This window comes from Electrona antarctica, assembly GCF_951216825.1.
Source record: "Electrona antarctica genome assembly, chromosome: 6".
NCBI lineage: Eukaryota > Metazoa > Chordata > Actinopteri > Myctophiformes > Myctophidae > Electrona > Electrona antarctica.
The window spans coordinates 44,845,598-44,869,319 of NC_136811.1; the positions used below are offsets into that span (position 1 = coordinate 44,845,598).

Genomic DNA, 23,722 nt, shown 5'->3' on the forward strand with positions numbered 1-23,722 from the left:
TCATATTCATCGAACCTTGGACCTGTGAATTATTTGCTATGATTAAGTTTCATGGACAGTAACACCTCAGTGTTCACAGGAGTCAGAGCCCAATGGAAACATGCCATAGTGCTATCTTGGGTTCAATCCTTTTAGCATTGTATTTGTATAATGATTGATATGCGACTGTGGCTCAGGAGGTAGAGCAGGTCGTCCAATGATCCATGGGTCGGCGGTTCGAATCCCGGCTCCTCCTGTCTACATGTTGAAGTGTCCTTGGGCAAGACACTGAATCCCAAATTGCTCCCGATGTGCTGGTTGGTACCTTGCATGGCTTCCGCCGCAATCGGTGTATGAATGGGTGAATGTAATGCACAATCTATGTAAAGCGCCTTGGATAAAGGCGCTATATAAATGCACCATTTACCATTTATATGCTGTTTATTGTCCCTAGGATTCCTGTGTCTAGCTTGGTGGACAGCTGGCCATCTCTGCTTGCACTGCTTAAAGACTCTGTACAGCTGGGACTTCCTGCCCCTGGACAGTTCCTCATACTGGGGTTAGTTTGATCTCCTCCAACTGTGGAACTAACTGTTCTCTCTTTACACTCCCAGCCCATCTGGCTTAACCTCAAACTGTAACCAGCCAGTGTGTGGTTGTGAATATACAATGCAGCTTTTTGACCATTTTTGACCTGAGAACGATTCTACAAATGTCTTCTAAATCCTGACAGTTTTCTGAGAAACCTATGTTTCTATGTCAGTGGTGCTCAACCTTTTTCATGTCAAGGACCCCCAGAATTATCTGTATTTGGCCGCGGACCCCTATCTGAAAATATGTTGTTCCAGGGACCCCACCAGAAGCAAAGATTTGAGTTAAAAACGTTCGCTCTGAAAGAATATATATTCAAAGATTTGCGCACACATAGCGCGGCACTCGGTGCCTCGCAATGAGCTTGTAGATCTGCTATTTTTCAATAGCTAAAGCATAACATAATGCTTAAAACACCAAAAGGGGTTCCCGTCCACTGGTGGTTGAGTAGCTCAGAAGCATCCAGTCCTTAGAGACTCAAACCTCTCACACCCCACCCAGCATTCAGCATAACTTGTTGGTTTCTTCTCCTCTTTAGGGTTCTGAATGAGTTCATCTTAAAGAACCCCAATCTGGAGAGCAAGAAGGACCAACGGGAGCTTCAGGTAAATCCATCCATAATGTTTTTTGTTGTGTGGTGCAACCACTCCTATACAGTAGACAGCTATGTGTGTCCCTGGGTCTATCCCTGGCTGGGTGGCTGGGAGTCTGTCTGAGCACGAAAATAGCGTTATAGCTTTTGTTCACCACCAAGTGTCACTGTTGCACAGCCTAACACACAGACACACACACAGGTCAGGGAGGAGGGCTAGTACAGTACAGTACAGTACAGTACAGTTGTACAGCACAAGTACAGTACAGCACTACTTTTTTGATGATATTTTCTCATTTTCTGTTTCTCTCCATCATGGTGTCTTTCTCTCTACGTTGAACTTCAGTAGTTGCTCTCTAGGAATTTAAAAGCTTCCACTGCTGCATTCACTGAATATCACTCCTATATGCAGGATGTGACCCATAAGGTGGTGGAGGCTATCGGGACGATCGCAGGCTCCTCTCTGGAGCAGACTACCTGGCTGAGGAGGAACCTGGAGGTCAAGGCCTCTCCTCAGATAGTTGTGGAAGGGAACAACCTGGAGTCTGATGTGGAAGGTGAGGATGCTTATATCTGCACAGCAGCCTTATGGAACCATACAATTGTAGCTGTGAATGTGTCATTGCATATTGTGTTCATTACTGACAGCTGCTGTAGTCTGCTAAATGCCTAAATTGTCATTTAAATGTTGGATAAACGTGCACACTTGAAACTCTGTTAGTACATGTTTTGTGGTCTGGACCTGTGACCTGACTTTATGAATATTGAAGTAGATCGATATTAAAAGGTGTGTTACTAGAGTTAAGCGTGCAGCATTTGTTTTATTGTCACGTTAAAGGAGAATTCCATACTAGAAGGCTTTCTTACCTTTATTTGTAGTTGTTACGTCCCCACCAAAGAGGTCCAGGTGTTATTTTGTGCAAAAGTGCATTATTGGCTATTTCCCCTAATATAAGCCCTCAATGAATTGCATTGAGTTGAATGGGGCATTGGGGTGTTGTGCTAATTCGCTTATTTCCATCGCTCAAATCCCAAGCGGCACACTTTACTACTTATTTCGATGGAAATAAGCGAATAATAATAATGCACTTTTGCAAAAAGTCACACCTGGACCTCTTTGTTGGGGACGTAACAACTACAAATAAAGGTAAGAAAGCCTTCTAGCATGTAATTCTCCTTTAAGCTGGTTTGACACCAAACTAGTCTTGCTCTATAGAACGAGAACACCATTCAAAGTCATAGGGCGGCTGTTTAGAACAGCGCGGCCATGTCCATTCAGTTCAACTGTCCTTCCTCAAGCTCTATAGCGGTCTCCAAGCGTCCTATTGGATTCCTCAAGCTCTATAGCGGTCTCCAAGCGTCCTATTGGATTCCTCAAGCTCTATAGCGGTCTCCAAGCATGGTATTTTATGTGAATGAAGTGTGGTATTGTGAGGGGGAAAAAAGAACGGGTGTGTCTTTTTGGTAAAGTGCGCTCGATATGTTGAAGTTATCAGCCCACTGTGGTGCTGTCTGCTCTCACATCAGCATGGCTGCATGGCATGCTGTGCTGTACTAATGGTCGCTGTGTGTCTTTTTAGATATAATGCTCACAGTGACGGAGATGTCCAGCTTCACTCCATCAGTATACAGTGTTCACGCACTCACACTTCTGGCCGAGGTAAAACAACACACTCCAGCCTGTCATCTGGTTCTGTGCACTGCATCTTTCTTTCTGTCCGCCGATTATTCATATCCTTTTCACAATGCATCTCGATCATGTCGGGCCAAGTTTGTTTTACTAGGCCTGTGCACTTCTAAACATGTACAAGTCTGGACACGGCCATACACTAATACACTCCCTCTGTACCCCTAATGGCTGATTTATGATCATCTCCCCGCCCCCACTTCAGCCATTATAAGCAAACCAATAGATCAATGGGGTTGAACTTGGAGTGGTGCTGAAGAAGTGGGTCCCCTGGCTGACTGCTCCTAGCTTGGCTCTCTTGGCTGACTGTGTATGGTGCAGCTATTTGCTGCTGATTGCAGCTCTTAGATTAATGTGTTTTGTTTAGCGCAATATATTAGATGCTGTGCTGCAAAGCGCAATGCCATTATGCTTTGTGTTTTCATATTGCTGCAGTGTTGTAATGCTGTGGCCATACTGAAATTTAATCTCCAGCCAAGGAACCTCTTAGAAAACAAGGGATGGAGAATTATATCTCTATTTAAATAGAGAAATATAGTAAGAGCCAATTGCCGGGAACACTTTTGGCTGGTTTGTGAGTTAATCTATCTGGCCACCAATGTATGCACTTTCCTATTAAAGCAATTTCTCTGTGGAAATATAAATAATCCAAGTGTGTGGTAAACTCTGACGTCTGCCTTGGTGGTTATAAAAATACCTTTGGAACTGGATCCAGTGTGTGTAGTCAGTGTGAAGTCTACCAGCCACTGTGGGGACTAGATTCAACACGTGAACCTTACGGTCCCTATTCTGGGCATGTTATAACGGGCAAACCTTCTGTGAGAATAGGCGAACATTCGCCGGGAAATAGCTGATCTACAAGCTCACAACGCATCGCATTGTGAACTTGTACTGTAGATCGGCTAAGATATTTGGTGTAGATCGGCTATTTTTGGCTAAGATATTTGGTGTAGAGGAGATGGGGAAAAAGGAGGGCATCAACTATAGATCCCTGGGACCCCAATTAATTAACTATATAGGGTTAAAGTAGTTTAAAAGATCCCTTGCCCTATTTTGGAAGCATGGTGCTGTACATCCATGCGTCCAACTAACGAGTGACCAGACCAACTCCATGTCCAAATCCATTACCTTTTTAATGGAAATTAAAAAAATAACCTGTTACAATGGCTACCGAACGTAGCACAAATACAAGCTTGTGAACTCGTAGATTTTCACTACTTTAATGTCATACGTTCTTATGACGAAGTAGAGCATTCATTTCGAAAAAAATATATATACGTTGAAATATTCTGCCCGACAGTGATGGTACATTGGTGATGAAATGGTGCTTTGAGGAGTGAATGCTGAATTCTCTCTCTCTGTGTGTGTGTGTGTGTGTGTGCGTGCGTGCGTGCGTGTGTGTGTGTGTGTGTGTGTGTGTGTGTGTGTGTGTGTGTGTGTGTGTGTGTGTGTGTGTGTGTGTGTGTGTGTGTGTGTGTGTGTGTGTGTGTGTGTGTGTGTGTGTGTGTGTGTGTGTGTGTGTGTGTGTGTGTGTGTGTGTGTGTGTGTGTGTGTGTGTGTGTCAGGTGCTGGCTCATCTCCTGGACATGGTGTTCTACAGCGACGAGAAGGAGAGAGTTATCCCACTGCTAGTTAACATCATGCACTACGTGGTGCCCTACCTCCGTAACCACAGGTTTGGACTTATCTTTGAATTTGAATGATCACATGAAGTTATATAATACCAGAGGACGATATGGCTTTTGATATTGAAAGTTTACTCCGTTTACCTTTGTTGGCAAAGTATAAAAGAGAAATATTTTCTAATGTTACTGGACAAGAATCAATACTTCCTCATTAAGAAATGAGAGAGATAAAGCTACTTTATTGGCAAGTGTGACCATGAGTCACATTGTAATAAATGGCAGTTCAGAGTGATGCATTCTGCCGTTCCCTTCATCTTGGCAGTGCCCACAATGCCCCCAGTTACCGGGCCTGTATCCAGCTGCTTAGCAGTCTGAGTGGGTACCAGTACACCCGGCGCGCCTGGAAGAAGGAAGCGTTCGACCTCTTTATGGACCATACTTTCTTCCAAATGGATTCCTCCTGTGTCAGCCAGTGAGTAGGGAGAGGGACGTGTGCGTGCGTGCGTGCGTGCGTGCGAACGTGCGTGCGTGCGTGCGTGCGTGCATGCGTTTGTCAGTCTGTGTACCCACAATGGAATATTGGCCTGTTAATTTGCAACACAATTTACTTATTTTTCAGTTGGAGAGCCATCATTGACCACTTGATGACTCACGATAAGACCACATTCCGAGACCTAATGAGTAAGCTTTGAACATCCAATTTTATTCCAATTCAATCTAAGTGCTTGTCTATGTGTACTATGACTGGGTATTATTGACATACACCAGTTGCAGATAATGTTTTCTGGGCAGAGGTGTATGCTTTTTCTCGTAATCTAAACTTGTTTTAGACTAATCACTCATCATAGCCATACAGAATCATATACTGTAACTGTCCTCTGCATTGTTTCTCTTCTGACGTTCTGTGTCTCCAGTCTCCACTGCATAATTAGTCTAATGGTGTACAATACATCCCACACAACAGAACGGAACAGATTGTGCTGGCTAGACATTGGTGTTTGTCATCAACACATTCATTTCCTCTGTTGGAATCCTGGAGCATGCAATCAATTTAATGAAAATATCCATGTAATATAGATAGTTATATCTGCTAGAGCAGTGGTTCCCAAACCTTTTAGCCCGTGACCCAAAAGAGATGTCTCCGCGGGACGCAAACTAGTGAAAATAGCAGATCTACAAGCTCACAACGCTGCACGAATGGAATTTCTTTGATTTTTTTTCCTTTTTATTTCTTTATGAAATTACTGAGAAAAAAATTATTTAATTTGTTTTGAATTGCTTTTTTTTTAATGTTTCGAAATAATAATAATTAAAAACTAAAATGTGGGAAACAATAAATAAAGGGACCCATAAAAATGTGTCCCAACCCAGTGTGTGGGCGGATCTGCACGTACTGTAATTCCGACTGAGCATTAATCTGACATGCGTCCCGCATGTCGGACATGCGCTGCTCCCGTGCTTGCGGTTATGTTAGTTATGGACTGTTTGAGGTAGGTTGTCGTTTGTCGGACCAATGACTAACTAAGTACTGCACCAGTGTTTGGGAACCAGTGTGCTAGAGTCACGGTTTCTGTGTGTGTGTGTGTCCTTCCAGCCCGTGTGGCCGTGGCTCAGAGCAGCTCTCTGAACCTGTTCACCAACCGGGACGCTGAGCTGGAGCAGAGGGCCATGCTTCTCAAACGGCTGGCCTTCACCATCTACAGCAGCGAGGTGGACCAATACCAGAAATACCTTCCCGACATACAGGGTAAAGAAAAGGAGATCTTAATCCCCCGTAAAATATATGCTGTGGGATTTGAATAAAGGTCAATTAAATCAAAGAAAAAATAGTTCTCAAAGATGAATCTCTTGTTTTTCAAACAAACTTCCAAAAAGTGTATGTAATTCTGATTATTTTCTACTGAGAACTGAATCATGGGTATTCTTACTTTATACTGTGTAACTTACACATTGCTCCATGTATTCTGAAGTTGAAGTTGTAAATGAAGTCGTGTTCAAACGTTCCCATGAACAAGTTTGTGTAGTAAATGTTCCGGTTGCTGTACAGAACTACAAAAGTATGTTCAGTGCTCGTACGTACATACATGCACTAGGGCACAGCCACACACAAACATGATACATCCTTGCTTTTCTACACCCATTGTCACAAAGTAGTAGTAGTAGAATTGGTTTTCTATTCACGTGCCCATGCATGAGGCAGATCCTTATCCTCTCTGTTGTGTTCATGTGTGGCTTCAGAGCGCCTGGTGGAGAGCCTCCGACTGCCTCAGGTGCCAATTCTCCATGCTCAGGTGTTTCTGTTCTTCAGAGTTCTGCTGCTGCGCATGTCTCCACAACATCTCACATCACTGTGGCCCACCATGATCACCGAACTGGTCCGTAGTACTAGACTAGAGTGTCCCTTACAGTCTTGTGCTCTCACACGCACTCACCCAAGTTTCTCTCACACTCTCACTAATTCTGTGCCTCATGCTGCAGTAAGTGACGGCGCTCATATCTCTGAAAACCTCTCTCTGCAGGTCCAGGTGTTTTTACTGATGGAACAGGAGCTAACGGCAGATGAGGACATATCCAGGTAACTGTTAACAATACTATGAGTGCATTGCAGCAGCAACAATTGAGTCAAGGGGATATTCTCCCTTCATTGGAACATATTGAATGAATTCTCAAACTTGTACATACCTGTCTGTATTTAATGTGTCCTATTATTATTTCCCCGTGTAATGAATTCTCCTTTCCTCTCCATCTCCAGGACATCAGGGCCATCTGTGGCCGGGTTGGAGACCACCTACTCAGGAGGGAACGGCTTCTCCACGTCCTACAATAGCCAGCGCTGGCTCAATCTCTACCTGTCTGCCTGCAAGCTGCTAGATCTGGCTCTGGCATTACCCTCGGAGAGCCTGCCACAGTTCCAGATGTCAGTACAAACATGCCTCTTTCAGAAGTTGCTTATAATAGAGAAGCAATGAAAATGTGTCCATACAATTTACAATTTAGGCATTTGGCAGACGTCGACATTTGAAAAATGTCTTCTAAATTCTGACAGTTTTCTGAAATACCTATGTTTCTGTATCAGTGGTGCTCAATATTTCATGTCAAGGACCCCCATCTGAAAATATGTTGTTCCAGGAACCCCCCCAGAAGCAAAGATTTGAGTTAAAAACGCTCAAGGACCCCTACAATGGGAACCAGTGTCTTAAAGTGTGCTATCTCATCTCAGGTACCGTTGGGCATTCATCCCTGAGGCCTCAGATGACTCGGGTCTTGAAGTGAGACGCCAGGGGACCCACCAGCGAGAGTTTAAGCCCTATGTGGTCCGACTGGCCAAGCTGCTGAGGAAACGAGCCAAGGTATTTTGACTGCCTCTGTCTATTGTAATGAGCCTGCAGGGTGACTTGCTGATTGAGACAAAGTAGATTTTTCAAAGCACATGGGGCAATACTCATTTTTTTTTTTTTTTTTCAAAGATATTTTTTTGCGGCTTACGCCTTTTATTGGTTTTTTGAAGGGACAGACAGTAGGCTGACAGGAAACGGGAGAGAGATGGGGGAAGACATGCAGTAAAGGCCGTGTCGGGCTCGGGAGTCGAACCCGCGGCACACTGCGACTGGATTACCAGTCGGGTGCCCAGACGGTTACGCCACCGCCTGGGCCGGGGCAATACTCATTAACTGTTCCTTCTGAAGTGAAACCTTCTGCCTAAATGTGACTCATTCTAGGTGCACCCTGGCAGGGCCCGTGAGTACTATGAAGAAAGAGATAAATGGCCGCAGTGTTGGTCAATGTCACAGCCCTGTTGATGTTCAAGTGCGTTTGTTTGTTCTATGGCTCTTCATCTGCCCACAGAGTAAATCCTTCTCAGTCTATTAATCTCAGTTTCATGGTTCACATGACGCTGGAAGTGAGGACTTCGTAATAGAGTTGATCAGTGGCCAGACTCCTGTATGATGCACTGCTGGCTGAGAGCCATTTGACAGCCGCATTAATTGGATTAAACGCAGGAGGGGAGGGGCTGCTTTGAAAGACCAAGTACAGTAGGTGATGGAGGTGACATTTATAGGAGCTTTTACCTTTTACATTTTGATTCACCTAATCTTTCATCGTCCCCACCCCCTGGCACAGAAAAACCCTGAGGAGGACTGCTCCATCCGCACCCTGTCCTGGGAGCCGGGACACCTCACGCTGACCCTGTACGTGATCCGCAGCATGGAACAGCTCCTGCCTTTCTTCAACCTGCTCAGTCAGGTGTTCAACAGCAAGGCCAGCAGCCGCTCGGGTCCCGGCTACGCCCACGGCGCCGGCAACGGGCCTTTCTCCGGACACAAGGACGCCGGACACAAGCTGGAGAGCCAGAAAGTGTTCTGGAGCCGTGCTCGGCAGGACATTGAGGAGATGGTGGAAAAGGACTTCCTAGAGGGTCTCATCAAGACGTGAGGGTGAAGAATGCAGGGACTTGGGAAGGGAGGGGGGGGGGGGGGGGGATAAATCATCAACACTAGTGAAGAAACTCAACTTGTATATACGTAGTGAAGGGAATATCAGTGGGATGCTTTTAAAGGTTTGTACATTTCTTTTGTTTGTTTTTGTATTTATAATGAATAATTTTACTTTTCAAAAGCTATTCTATTTAATTTTAATTATTTGTATATAAGCAGCAGCTTTGATGACTACTTTGACATTTGGTGTGAGCCCTTCGGGGACAATGTGAAGATGCTGTGCCATTCCATATCGATGTGACTTAATAAAATAAAGACTTATTAAGAGAGCAACATTCAATCTCTTCATGACATTAATCAAGTATTGAGTTTCGTTCTTTATTCTAAAAGGAGTCTTACACCTTGGTAGCCTGACTGGGATGGTTTACCAGGCTACCACCTTGGACAACTGTTCTAAATTGTTAGGTTGTATCATGGCGTTTCAACTGATCACTGATAGAGTATATAGCCTGAGCTAACGTGTCAGGTTTCTGGTCTAGAGGGGCGGGTCGCGGCTGAGATTTGCGCACGCCCTGATTGGATCTCAAAGATCTGTCGGTCAGCCCCCTCCTCTCCCCCCTAGTGCAGCGCTACGTCACATAATTTGGAGCGACGCCCACCCCTGAAGGGTTGACTCCCACTTCTAGACCAGAGCGGCCAATGCGTTCCCCCAGGCTTTCAATTATTGCGCCAACGAAAATGAAAGCCTGGGTACCGAGGATAGAGAAACTAAAACCTAGAAGCAAGAAGAACTTGGAGGAGGTGCAGTGCATATATTGAAATTCTTTATTTGGAATACCCCTTGAGATACAATATCTCGTTTTCGAGAGGGTCCACAAGTATACAGTCACACAGTATACAGTCAGTACAAGGTAATTACAGGTAATTACAGTACAAGGTAATTAACAGAAAATAAAAAAAGGAAAACAACAAAACAAAACACAAAACAAACAGTTACAAAATGGTGCTCTCCTTTCCATGCCCTGCTGGCTGTCTGCAGACAGGTCCATACAGATGGTCAATAACTACTGGTCCGGGAAACACCGTACAAAATACGACCAATTATCGGTCACAGATGTTTTTCAACAGCCTGATTGCTTGGTGAGAGAGGCCTGAAAATCTAGCCTACAAGCTCACAATACATCAATGTGATGATTTTGCTATTTGCGTGTGCATTGTGCAACACTATTGTGTTCATCGTGTGACTTTCAAGGCAGCTTAGTGAAAGAGATTGATATACAGAACATGTCACTTAGTTCAGATTCTAAGCCTGCTTCCTTTCTGTGGCTAGAATTTTTATCCCTAAATCCATTTCTCCCTCATTGTAGCAATCAACAACCCTGACAGCCTGAAATTCCATTTTGTTTCACTTCATTATTCAGTCTGAAATTGCTCCCAATATTGCAGGCATTTCATGAGAAGAGTGATCAGCAAGTTCCCCTGTCTACAAGCCACTGCCAGCGAATTTGGACTGAATTTGGTGACACAGATATAATTTCCGATTTCAGTAGTATCTGAAGCCTGAATTTCCAATTAATTTCACTTCATTTCAAAATAGCATCAATAGCAACATTCTATCCGCTAATATTGTAGTCTATCCCCCGCCCCCCCTCCTACACACACACACACTTTCAGAGGTCAGTATTTGGCCGTGGAACTGGAACCCCATCTGAAAATCTGTGGTGCCATGCAGGGAGAAGATGGTCTACATTTGTCAAAATGTTTCAAAATGTCTATTTTTGAATAGCCAAAGTATACATTGAAGGATTTTGATGCTATATATGACAGGATTGTGATGCTATGATTGTGATGCCCCCCCCCCCCACACACACACACACACACACACACACCACTATAGGCCTATAGTATTGAAGAAACTACATTTTAATATTGATGTCAATAATACTTTTATTCTACGATTTTTCTTTTATCATAGAATATAAATAAAATAAAACCTTGGTAATCTCTTTCCATCTTTCCTCTGGTTTACTTTATATTTCCTTAATTGGTTCTCTGGGGAATAAAGGCTTTTAGTTAACAACATGGCGGGGGTGTTGGCGCTGATGCTGATGACGCGCCACCTGACTCAGTCCAGTGGGCGGAGTGATATATGCGCGAATATAAATAAATTAATAAGTGAACGACAGAGAGGATGCACAGCGATGAGAACACACCAGCCATCCATCCGTCCACGGCGCACGGTACTGTTTGACTGACGCTTCGCCGGTGGTTTGGGGGCTCTTGGTGGGCCTCAGCTCAGAGAGAGGACGCGACGCGTTGTGTGGAATTTAATAGATGGAGGTGGTACTGTACAAGAGAAGCGATATTCTCCTCTGATATCAACCCCAACCAACAACCCAGCAGCGAGTGTTGTGGTGCTGAGCTGAGGTGAGGAGGAGGATTATCCAGGAGGCGGAGGAGGAGAGAGTTGGGACCGTCGAGCAGCATCATCCCGACCGGAGCGCATCGCTGTCGTTAAGACGCTAGGCTACAGTAAGAGATGGATGCTATTTAAGGGGGTGAGGGAATAAACAAGGATTTTTTTTCATGAGCTACTCTTAAATGCGTTTTTTGTAGCCTAGTCTTCATATAAATCATTGGCCTCGTTTCTCTTCTACTACACACCAATCAGTATAGGCTATACATCAAGCTCATGATTGTGCGAGAAATGCATGTGAGCTATACAGTAAGCGATGGCCCACAGTAGCCTGCGGTGTAGACTGTAGAGGAGCAACATTCTATATCTGATATTGTATGTCTATACCACCCCTCTTAGACAGTACAGTAAAGCAGGGCTGGTCGCCTATCCTCGCCTCGGCTCCTATAGTATATCGTGACGGCAGCCTGGAAGCCTGGGACTGCCTGTCCGTTCATTGGTTGGGGACCAAATCTGACGTTTGATCCTCGGAGGTTTGACGCGGAGGAGAGAAGATGTCGGGACAGACGCTGACGGACCGCATTGCCGCGGCGCAGTACACTTTGACGGGATCCGACGTGGCCCGGGCTGTCTGTAAATCCACCACGCATGAACAGACGGCACCAAAGAAAAAACACCTGGAATGTAAGTAACCCATGCAGTCACTCCCGACTCCCCCCCCTCTCTCATCCCATTTTTATCCTATCCTACTTCCCTACCTCCATTAGGCCTGAACTAGGCCATGCACAAGAGGTGTGTGTGTGATGGTTACACACTCACTCACGCGTGCACACACGCACACACACACACACACACACACACACACACACACACACACACACACACACTTGGACTTTGGAGGCACCGAGGCAGCCTTCCTTTACATTAATTAGTTTGGTTTGAGATTCTAATTGAAAGGGCCGCCAGAGTCAGACCAATTCCAGTACATTCTGCACTGTAAGTAATGACAGAATGCCATTACAGTGCCACCACACCACCAAGGAGCACAGGTCCTCCCTTAAACAAGTACAGTCCCTGCTGGACTTTACTGTACCTCCTTCCTTCTCATGTCTCTCTCAACGTTTAGCGCTGCACTGCACAATGAAGGCCTATTATTGCTCCAGTGGTGGTGAATGCATTATTGAAAAGGTCATGGGTATGGGTATGACTGATGTCACACACATGTGTGCTTGCATTGTTAGGCTATATTTAATACTTAATAAATAAATACATAAATAGACCAGTCATTCCCCAATAGTGCGCGGACATTCAGACCCAAATGACCCCCTCTCTGGCGCCTATGCCAGGAGGTACTGTATAGGAGGATATCTTTCTCACACATTCCCGTCTCTAGGTTTTGTTATACATTTTTAATGATGCATATAGGTAAAGAGAGATGCAAAATTAATGTGCTAGCGGGTTCCCATACATGTGTTCAAAAGCATCTCTACAATATAGAGATGAAAATATTATATGTGCAGATGATATTTTGTAAGATAGGAGATGTTAAGTTTCGAGCTGAATGGGTAGAGGGGCCACCTGGGAAACAGAAGGTCCCAGGTTTGATTCCCCCCCCCCCCCTCAATCACAGCGACTACTGGCCATTCACAGCAGGGTTTTCCTAGAAGTCCAGGAGCCATCTGCTGGGTGAAGCTGAATTTCCCCTGTGGGGTTAATAAGGTCAATAACCCACACCACCTGACCTAATCAATACAATGCTTAGACCTTTACTGTAGACCCTTTCAGCTGGCACTCATTAGACATTAGAATAAAGCTTTATTGTCCCAGAGGGGCAATTTGGCTTGCAAGTAGTCAATAACAAGTAAAAGTTTGAATCCGTTTGAGGTACAACAGTAAACCAAACTAATCTAATCAATCAATTGGTTTGATCTAGAGTCCGGGCCGCTACACTAGCCCTCACACCTACGTCGCACCGTCGATCTGACTGATATGCCCATTATGGAGATTTCTGTATCTATCAGTCCTTGTCCCTTTTACGCCCATACTGTATATGGAGATCCCTGATGTCATCAGTTATATGCCCATATATGGAGATCTCTATATATGTCAGTTTTTGTCCCATTTATGCCCAAATGAATTATGAAGATATCTGTATCTATCAGTCTTTGCCCCTTTTATACCCATACTGTATATGATGATCCCTGATGTCATCAGTATCCTTTTGTGCCCATAAAATGGAGCTGACTGATTTGTTTGCCCCGGATGACGACACACTGAGGTTAGACAACACACTCCATATTTGGGTGTGCATTGGGAACTCCTTATATGGTTATGGCTGAGTCATGGTGACATGAGTATGATGTCAGAGGTCGGCAGGCCACCCATTTTGAACCAATAATCAATAATAATTGAATAAATATTAGATTAGATTAATCGAAAGGTCATCCCAGGCATGCATTGCATGCACGCACATTTCCAAATTCCAAATAAACATGGCGCAAGGTAAACAGAAGTTCAAATCGCAGCGCCCTGGGACATCAAAGAACCCCACACAAAACAAACAGAAGGGACCCAAGAAAGGAGGGAGGAAAATTGCACCTAAAAAGACACAAGTGGTCCAGCAACAGAAACTGAAGAAGGTCCTCGAAGTAGCGATCAGGAAAAACATTGAGCAGGAGATAACTCAGAAGGCCAGCTCCAGCCTCCATAAGCGCCTCAGTGTACTCAAATGCCCAGACCGTAAGGGCCCCCCTGGAGCCCCCCGTCCAGCTACCAGCTCCAAATAAGATTAGATACACAAACTGCTCACCTAGCAGACATAAGTAGAATGGTATTAAAAGATCACACCCATGTGAAGTGAGGGGCACTAATATATTAAAGTCTAACTCATGTTGATGAGGTGATGTAATGGTGATGTAAAACAAACGGTGACAAAACAAACATTAAATTCTCTTTATTGTTAATGGTTTGTGTTAGGGACAAGATGATGTAAATTTTCCCTTCATTGTCAAACATTAAACCTGTATATAGGAGGGGCTAGTGCCCCTCAAAATGCTGAGCTGCTAAGTGCAAGTGCCTGAGTTATGATCACCTATTTGTCATCGGATAAGATGTTTCTTGACTTTATTACAATGTCCTGTAAGATGTAAGATGCCTACAAGTGTAAAGAGGCATGAAACCCCAGGCTGGTTTTGTAGTTTGTTTTCCTGTCCATATCCCGTACACCTAGAAGAGGCTAGTAAGCAAAACAGCTGCAGCTAATGAAATTAATAATGGGTGTGTTGTATTTGGGTTTTCCATTGTGCGAGCATAGATGTTAGTAAAACGTATTGCCAACAGGGTCATTGTCCGGAACATTTTTTGAAGTGGTGGTCAGTAGTAAGAGGCGGGAAACGGGAATTACATTATGACAAGGTCCCATGCAAATCAATGAACCAGCTGTAGGCTATACAATGCTTAGCAATCAAATTACCATTATTGATGTTAGATTTGGGTTTGCCCATTTGCAAGCATTCACAATCAGTGGCACCATAATAGGGGTGCAAGAGGAATTTTGATTGTCAATGCTTGCACACTGGCACATCTAGATTGATCATACCCACCATTATTGATTTTATTAGCTGCTGCGTTACTTACATCAATGTACTGTAAGATGAGCCTGCCATGTTTTCACCCACATGGTTTTGAACCTGGACCGGAAAACAAACTACAAAAACAAAAATGAGTATAGGGCTTCTGGAAGTTCTGGCCCTTTTAAGTTAATTGATGGACAGCGACAGGCTTTGTCTTTCTTTCAATTAAGTGTAGCCTTGGACTGTGAGATGATTCCACTTCACCAGAGGGCACCACGTGGTCGATCAAACCTTATGGAACCTTATGGAGAGTTTGACCTGTTGGACTGGTTGTTGCTTTCACCTTGCAGGAGTGCACCTCAGTGGCCACCTCGGAAGAGCTTAGTTTCACTTTGGTGGCATTCTATCAACATTTGTATTTTTTTGTATGAAAACCATGTACAGAAAATGAGGGGCACCATTATCACTTCACAGATAGGCACACTCCCATTTAGTTTAAAAGGTCAATAGCTGATGGAATAAATTGCATTCCGCTAAAGACATTAAGGTAATGAGTCTATGACTATTACAGTAGGTCAATGGTGGCTTGTGGATCCACACAGTAAAGTTAAATTATCTATTTGTTAACTCTTTAACTCAGTCAATGTACAAATGGAACCAAATGGCACCATAGGTCCATTTAGTTACATTTTTCAGGTAATGGGCAAACAATATAACAGTATGCAGAACTCAAATCCACTGAGGGTAAAAACTCCAGTCGGGCATCTTTCATTCAGTACTCTTTTAATCATTGAAAGTGATTGAAAAGCACTGCCCAAATGTGTCAGCGTTATTTTGACGTCTCTAAATGCTGACAAAGCTTCCCAGTGCTTGCATAACTGCCATTGGTCACTCTTGTTTAGTGCCGATGTCGCTCACTATCATGGGCCAGTGAAGTAAAACAACAAGCTGTCGCAGACTACATACAAACACCCAGCAATACTTTTGGGTTCCCAAATCATTTTAGCTCGAGACCTAATACCTGTAGTGAAAATTGCCAATGTACAAGCTCACAATGTGCCGCATCGCGCCACGTTGTGAGCTTTGTAGATCGGCTATTTTAACTTCATCCATCCTATGTCTAGCTCATTGCTGTGCAACCACAACCTCGTCTTTGGTCCCATTTGGAAGAGGCCAAAACTATAGATCCAAACACTGATCAGAAGGTTACATTTCGGTCAAACCACCGATGTGCTTAACACACAGCATGTGCAGGCGACTGTGGCTCAGGAGGTAGAGCAGGTCGTCCAATGATCCATGGGTCGGCGGTTCGAATCCCGGCTCCTCCTGTCTACATGTCGAAGTGTCCTTGGGCATGACACTGAACCCCAAATTGCTCTCGATGTGCTGATTGGTAGTGGTACCTTGCATGGCTTCCGCCGCAATCGGTGTATGAATGTGTGTGTGAATGGGTGAATTTAATGCACTATGTAAAGCGCCTTGGATAAAGGTGCTATATAATGCACCATTTACCCAGAGGAAAAATTACCCAGACGGTCATGTCTGGCAATGTACAGAACTTTATAGTGGCTGCAACCATTAAAGGGACACTTCACACCTTTTGCAACCAGATCTTATTTTAATTATGTTTGGGAGACAAGAAACACTTTCCTGGGGTTTTTATGTGGGTAATATATATATTTTAGTATTTCAAAGAGTCCATGATGTCATGGACACTGGGCTCACATCGTTCCTGGACTACAGTATATGTTGTCTCAGTAAGACAGCCCTCCCCCTATCCACAAGGAAGAGCAGTGCACCAAAGCATTATGGCCTTATGGGAATTGTAGTCCAGGAAGGAAGTGATCTCGGTGTCATGGACACTTTGAAATACTAAAATATCTAAAAACACATATGACATATGACCCACATAAAAACCCCCAGGAAAGTGTTTCTTGTCTCCCAAACATCATTAAAATAAGATCTGGTTGCAAAAGAGGTGAAGTGTCCCTTTAAGATGTGTGCGACTGTTTCTTCTTTGTTGATATATTCTACCAGTTGGTAAAGCGGCTTTAAAGGCCAACTTTATCACCGCAATGAGGCACATTGCGAGCAGCATCTGGTTACATCCATATTAGTAACCTTTCTTCCCTACATTGACGACGGTAGTTACGACGGGTGTGTTTTAACGTGGCATTAGTGTATTTTGGCTGGAGAACCAGGGTTCACTCCTGCCGCCATCTTGCATCCATCACACACACACACACACACACACACACACAGCGGCACAGTGACTATAACACTATAAAAGTATAGTTGCACCGCTCACAGTTCGCACAGGTGCGATTTTCCATGCAGCTTGAGCAGCATAATAGAAGTCTTCTGAAGCCAAACGATCACACTGAGAGCAATTATTCACTACAGCCGTTGTTTCCAAAGATGTTTCTGAGATCCAGGCCTTGAAGAGATCTCTCTATTTGTGTGATGTCAATCTCTGCGTAGAAGTGTAAACATGTGTTTGGTTGGCTTCATATTTGAATTCAGTAAGTTACACTACTCGTTACTGCATGGGGAAAGTAATTGTGTAGAACTCCAGACACGAGCAGACATTTTAGTTTCTCCAAAACGAAGTGCTTGTAGACAGGATTTGATGTTTCAAGGTTAACTTCAGGTTTAGGCTTAAGGTAGCTTTTCACATCATATGTTGCAGGGTACCATACAGACATCTTTCTTTTAAAGATAGCGGGGTGCTCTGACCTCTGAATCACACAGATTGATGCTCAGAATGATCAAAAGCATTGCCTGTTAATTTGTCTTGAAGCAGGCTCCTGAAATCTTAGAACTACACTGGCTGTGTGTGTGTGTGTGTGTGTGTGTGTGTGTGTGTGTGTGTGTGTGTGTGTGTGTGTGTGTGTGTGTGTGTGTGTGTGTGTGTGTGTGTGTGTGTGTGTGTGTTGGTAGGGCGTGCGTGCGTGCGTGCGTGCGTGCGTGCGTGCGTGCGTGCGTGCGTGCGTGTCTTATGATGAATTCCTGTTCTGTTCTTTGACTATATAGAAGTGTCTATTTGTGTGTGTGCGCGTGTGCCTGCATGCGCAATGTCTATCTATATGTATAATAATTTATGTACGAAGGCCAAGCTTCTCTGGCGATTTTCTAAAGAAGTCAGCTGAAAAAGGCTCCTATACTTCTGTGTAGGAAGATCAATACAGAGTTCTGATCAGAGACTTTGTTGAAATCTTTCTGCAGCTTTCCACAACAAGTGTAGAGAAAGTTGGGCTGTATTATCGATTATCTTCATGGCGATTATTCTATTGATCACTTAATTGAATAATGGGGTAGGGCGTTTTAATCCTCATAATCAGTTAGTCTGATGACCTTTTGTAAGCCCTATATTGATATTCTTTCACCAAAATAGCTAATCTACAAGCTCATATGGCATTGCGACACCTCCAAGAGGAAGAAGCTGTTTAGATTCTCTCCTCTACCCATCGTCTAGGCTAATTCAATAGAATGCGTTTGCATTTGCTCATTTGGTACTCTGACCATCTGCCATGTTGGCATGCATGGGCTTGTGGGCACAAATTTGTCTCATTCCAAAGATCCGAAGATATGGGCTTTGCTAGCATCTTTACTGTCTATTGGTGCTGCATTTAGCATCTTTACTGTCTATTGGTGCTGCATTTGGGATTGTTGTGGTGATGTGTGATGTGAAAGTAAGAATAGAAGAAGAAAAAACTATTCAGTGCCATTCTTCAGGAAGAAATACTAGCTTTAATTAAATTAAAGAAGTGCAAGTAAGAAGTAAAATAGTTAAATTATTTTGCTGAATGGCACAGTGCTGAAAGGTTTGATATTGTAGAGGTTATGGCATGTCAGAATTCTATTTGGCTACAAGCCAATGGAAACAAATTACTTGTGTTATGGGTTGGTCAGGCTAATAATGATCTGCTTTCAGAGGACTAGATTTATGATCAGTGGACGTGCAGGTCAGTCACAGCCCAGTGGAAGAGCCATGCGGCAAGTGGGGTCTGGGACCCCCAGGGGGATTAGAAGGGGGTCCCCAGCAAAAATATAATGTGCTTTTAACCCTATATACATTTGAAATGTTTAATATTGAAACATTTTAAAAGGCTAGACCACTTTTTGGGTTGTGTAGTTACTTTTCCATGATGTAACTCCAAATGTGGGCAAGCAATCTAAAGTAGATGCTCCATAGATTAGAAGTTGATAATTCAAATGATGTTATACAGTGAAGAAGCGTTTGACTGTCTGCCAAATGAAGATGGCTCATATTCTAAGCCAAAGACAGGCCCCAAGTGATCCTAATGACCTCCATCCGTATAGGCTGGTGATCACATTATCACTCAGCCTCTTAATCCTCCTCACTGGTGGTAACACACTTATGGAGGATGTGTGAAGGCTGTGTGAAGGTTAAAGCCATCCTTATATACAATTGAAAACATGTCCCCAAAAGCACGCACAGGAACAAAAGGCACCAGCTACTACGTCACTGACACGCTGCAACACGCTGCAACACACACTGCAACAACACACTAACACGACACAGTCTTACCCTCCGCGTCGATCCACGGCTATCTCCTCATGTCGCGCCGCACGCCCACAGTCAACAACACCCGCGTAAAAACTGTCATTGCACTGCCACTACAGCCGCCTCCCGTCCACACTCACAAACAACATCAATATCAATAATAAACACAAACACGCCACAAGCACCGACACCCCCGCCTAATTTGTTGCCAGGTCTATGAAAACAAGCCCAGAAAAAATGCCATTCAACACGCTACTTACAACTCGCTTACAATTCGCGGACCTGGCACCACTGCATCCTGTTTTCCCATTGGCTACGGTTGCTACAACACGCATTTGCACTGCATCTTGGGAGCAACACAGCTTAATGTAGGGGTCACCGATTGCTGTGCTACATCCCCCTCATGTCCTCACCACCCCGTTCGGCTACACCACACACACTCACCTACACAATTCTCCACATGCAACACAGGGCCCTTATTGGCTAGCCCCCTCACATGGCGATCCCCACGCAACAAAACACAGCCAGCCACACACACACACACCCACCCACACACACACACACAACGCCCACGTTCGGAAATATCGCACTGAGCGCACTGTGCAAACCTGGCGTGGTACAAGCGGGACAAACCGACGCGCAAATATCGACACGAACAACAACAACAACACTACACGCACACGCGCGCGCTGCAACAACACACAGCTACGTCCAGTGTGTGTGTGTGTGTGTGTGTGCGTGCGTGCGTGCGCGGGGGGGAATTTGGATCGCCTCGCGATGCAGCGAAAATGCCACTACACTACACAGGGCTCGACAGTGCGACTAGGTACTCGCATTTGCGCCTTACAACATCACCGTGCGAGTTGTAACATTCACTTTGTACCACCGGTGCGACTACACAATCCGAACTTTAAAGCTACAACTTGCGCAGTTTACATCCACAAGAATGTGTCACTCTCTCGGTTCTGCACCGCTGCTGGAGAAGTATAGCACTGTCGCAGGCAGCGCCACTAATCCCCCCCCCCCCCCCCACACACCCCAGAGACGGAGGAGAGAGAAGAGAGCGAGAGAGACAGAGAGCACACACGTGAGTCCTGCAAATTATATTGACCCAATATTAATTTGTACAACCTAGCAAAGCATAAGATATCATGCTTTGGAGAATAGGCTGGTCTCTCTTTTTACAAGACATAAGCCATTGCATACAGCTTCTCAACCCTTTTAAATTTCAAGGACCCCCATAACTCTGAGAGTAAAACCAAATGGACCCATAAGAGTCCCATTTGATTCCATTTGTACAGTATCACAGTTAAACGTTATAACAGAGTCCATTTGGTTCCATTTGTACACTCTCAGAGTTACAGACCTGTAGGGTCCACTTGGTTCCATTTGTACACTCTCAGAGTTACAGACCTATAATGGGTCCATTTGGAACCCCCTCAAGGAACCATGAGGGTCCCTGGATCACACCTTTGACAGCCACTGCTTTAAATCTATACATAACTAATATAGAGCATATTTGATCCATTTATTGTTATGGATAAGAACAACAACACTACACGCGCGCGCGCGCACGCGCTGCAACACAAAACAGCTGCATACAACGCGTGTCACTGTGGACTTCTGTATCTGTGGACTTCTGTATCGCAACGCGGGGCAACGCAACTCTGGGATGAGCGGGCCGAAGGCCCGCGACATTCTAGTATTTCCACAACTATTAAAATAGGGCTTGATATCAAGTGACCAATTTATTCAATTACTCACCAAGATGCTCATGCCTCTTTGAGGAAGAGGCAGTATTTGGCTGGGTTTCCCAAAGGACATTATGCGTAGGGAGTATGCCTGTGGTTCTTCTCAACAACACCCCCTTTCACTGTGAACATAGATATTCCGTGCATAGATGTGCCACGCAATGGTAGGCCTGAGGCCTGGTATGGTACCGGCCTGACCGATCAATAAAAGAATGCTGAATTAACTAGCTTGTGGGTTCATAAATATAGGCCTATACAAGGAGTTTAAATGGGAGGCTATTGTGCAGTCAAAGTTACCAATACAAGCTAGTTAATTCAGCAGTCTTTTATTGATCGGTCAGGCCGGTATGGTTGATTGTTGATAAATGTTAACATCAGAGTATTTTGGAATCTCCAGACTTGAAACACGACACTCCTAGTTAGTCTTGAACCTTCAACCATCTATCTTTGAAAGATTTTGAATAATTAAAATTTTGATTTTACATCACTGATCTTCTCTGCTGGAGGTCCCCTGGCACAAAATATTTTCAGATGGGGGTTAATTTGGGGGTCTTTGACATGAAAAGGGTTGAGAACCTGCTGTAGTAGCAGAACATCCATCTGTGTGGGTTGCTGCGTTAATTATCACCTGCTCTGCAAATACACTAAATCTGCTGTCGTCCCAAGATGTCTTGTGTGTGTCACTTATGTATACTTATACATACTACTGTTCGTGTGTGTGTGTGTGTGTGTGTGTGTGTGTGTGTGTGTGTGTGTGTGTGTGTGTGTGTGTGTGTGTGTGTGTGTGTGTGTGTGTGTGTGTGTGTGCGCGTGTGCGTGCATGTGTACGTGTGACTTTTGGCTGCTATGTCAGGTGCAAGACACGTGTTACATCTGTTTTTAGGGGTGTTTGTACACATTATTACATGGTGCTCTAAACCTGTTGAGTGCAGTTCACTACCATGTGCTTGCTAATCTGTTTATGCAAGTGAAGTATTAAATATCAGTTTTTCTTTAACTTCTTGATTGCTGATAACGAGATCAATTTAATAATGCACAGGTAGCCATAGACGAGATTTGATAAATGAGCATTAATCCAGAATTATTAAAAATATTATCTTCCGTCGCTAGCCACCGCTTGCTTCCATGGTAGAAACAGCCGAAATCCCAAATCCTCCATTCACGCGCACGCGGTCTTTAGTGACTTTAGGGCTCATAATCGGTACGATGTTCGGAGCTTAATAAAACATCAATTCGAGCTGCCGCTAACCATATCAATGGTTCGATTGCCAGAACACTGCTGTGACCCTGGCACGAAATTGTAGATTTGTACTTCCGGTTTTATTGTTTATTGTTTATTACGGATCCCCATTAGTCCTCACTACAGTGAAGACTATACTCTTCCTGGGGTCCAAACACTCATACAATCAAATTAAAACATAATACAATGTAATTATGCCGTTACATACCTAGTTAAAAACAAAACAAAACAAAAATAATTGAAGCTTTCAGTCTTCATGCATTCTAGAAAATATATTACATTACAACAAATTTACAAACTAAATATTGTATATCCTATTATTAATAATTGAAATCAAACACTCAACAATCTAACTGAACATGATTTCTTTCATAATCACTGCAGCCTTCAATTTATTTTTAAAGCTTGATTTATTCTCTATGTTTCTAATATGTGGCGAGAGCTCATTCCAATGTGCTCCTGCTCTATACATTACTGTTCTCTTAAGTGCATTTGTTCTAGGTATTAAAGGTGGAGTAAAGTGACGACCAATAGCCTGTCTGGTGGCATAGCTATGTCTAGTATTGGTGGGTTGTATCTGTAGAAACACCTGTAGGTTTACCAGAACAATATATATTAAACAGAAATGTCACAAGGCTACAAGCCTACCTTTGATCCACTCTCATCCATGACAGTGCAGCATGCAGGTCGTCCAATGATCTGTGGGTCGGCAGTTCGAATCCAGGCTCCTCCTGTCTACATGTCGAAGTGTCCTTGGGCAAGACACTGAACCCCAAATTGCTCCCGATGTGCTGGTTGGTACCTTGCATGGCAATCGGTGTATGAATGTGTGTATGAATGGGTGAATGTAATGCAATGAATGTAAAGTGCCTTGGATAAAGGCGCTATATAAATGCACCATTTACCATTTTACCATTTAACACGGCTCATATTTCTTTGCTTATTTCGTGCATTTCACTGGCACACTGGTCACTATCGCCCCTATGGTAACCGCCGTTCAAGGAGTTACAAAACAAACAAAAGCAGTTGGATAATGAATGTGAGCTGCGTCTATCATGCTTCATTAATTTGATTGGATTGGAGTCAACACATTGCTGAGTGACTACAGTACATATCTCCACTGTAATCCACTGTATGGATCTCACGTGCGCACGTGTGTGTGTTTCGAGATCAGTTTCAATTTGTCTCCACGTTTCCCCATTTACATTACTATGAAGTACATGTACTCTACCAGTCCAACCATCCTGGTGCTCCACGCCCACGGTAGCTAGCAGAGACGCGTGCTCTGAAAACCTATCCAGGTTG

At 44.0% G+C, this 23,722-nt stretch overlaps 2 protein-coding genes across 6 annotated transcripts in view; both read left to right on the plus strand.

Annotated features, from left to right (window-relative positions):
• The window catches only part of dop1a (DOP1 leucine zipper like protein A), a 45,110-nt gene extending 35,865 nt beyond the window's left edge, over positions 1–9,245 (plus strand). For 4 of the 5 annotated variants that reach the window (XM_079503032.1, XM_079503034.1, XM_079503033.1 and 1 more), the window contains 13 exons: positions 434–538; positions 1,109–1,175; positions 1,575–1,719; positions 2,743–2,822; positions 4,415–4,524; positions 4,797–4,946; positions 5,094–5,155; positions 6,069–6,221; positions 6,713–6,849; positions 6,994–7,049; positions 7,227–7,391; positions 7,695–7,824; positions 8,597–9,245. In XM_079503032.1, coding sequence (XP_079359158.1) covers positions 434–538; positions 1,109–1,175; positions 1,575–1,719; positions 2,743–2,822; positions 4,415–4,524; positions 4,797–4,946; positions 5,094–5,155; positions 6,069–6,221; positions 6,713–6,849; positions 6,994–7,049; positions 7,227–7,391; positions 7,695–7,824; positions 8,597–8,908 — 1,672 coding nt within the window. In that variant the 3' untranslated portion in view covers positions 8,909–9,245. Of the gene's footprint in view, positions 1–433; positions 539–1,108; positions 1,176–1,574; positions 1,720–2,742; positions 2,823–4,414; positions 4,525–4,796; positions 4,947–5,093; positions 5,156–6,068; positions 6,222–6,712; positions 6,850–6,993; positions 7,050–7,226; positions 7,392–7,694; positions 7,825–8,596 lie in introns of those variants that run through there. The other variant, XM_079503035.1, reaches the window with a different exon arrangement.
• A 2,635-nt stretch (positions 9,246–11,880) lies between these two features.
• snap91a (synaptosome associated protein 91a) overlaps positions 11,881–23,722 on the plus strand; it is a gene marked incomplete at both ends in the record, with an annotated part of 41,292 nt that continues 29,450 nt past the window's right edge. The window contains one exon of the mRNA XM_079502980.1: positions 11,881–12,010. Within this exon, the coding sequence (XP_079359106.1) occupies positions 11,881–12,010 (130 nt within the window). The remainder of the gene's footprint in view (positions 12,011–23,722) is intronic.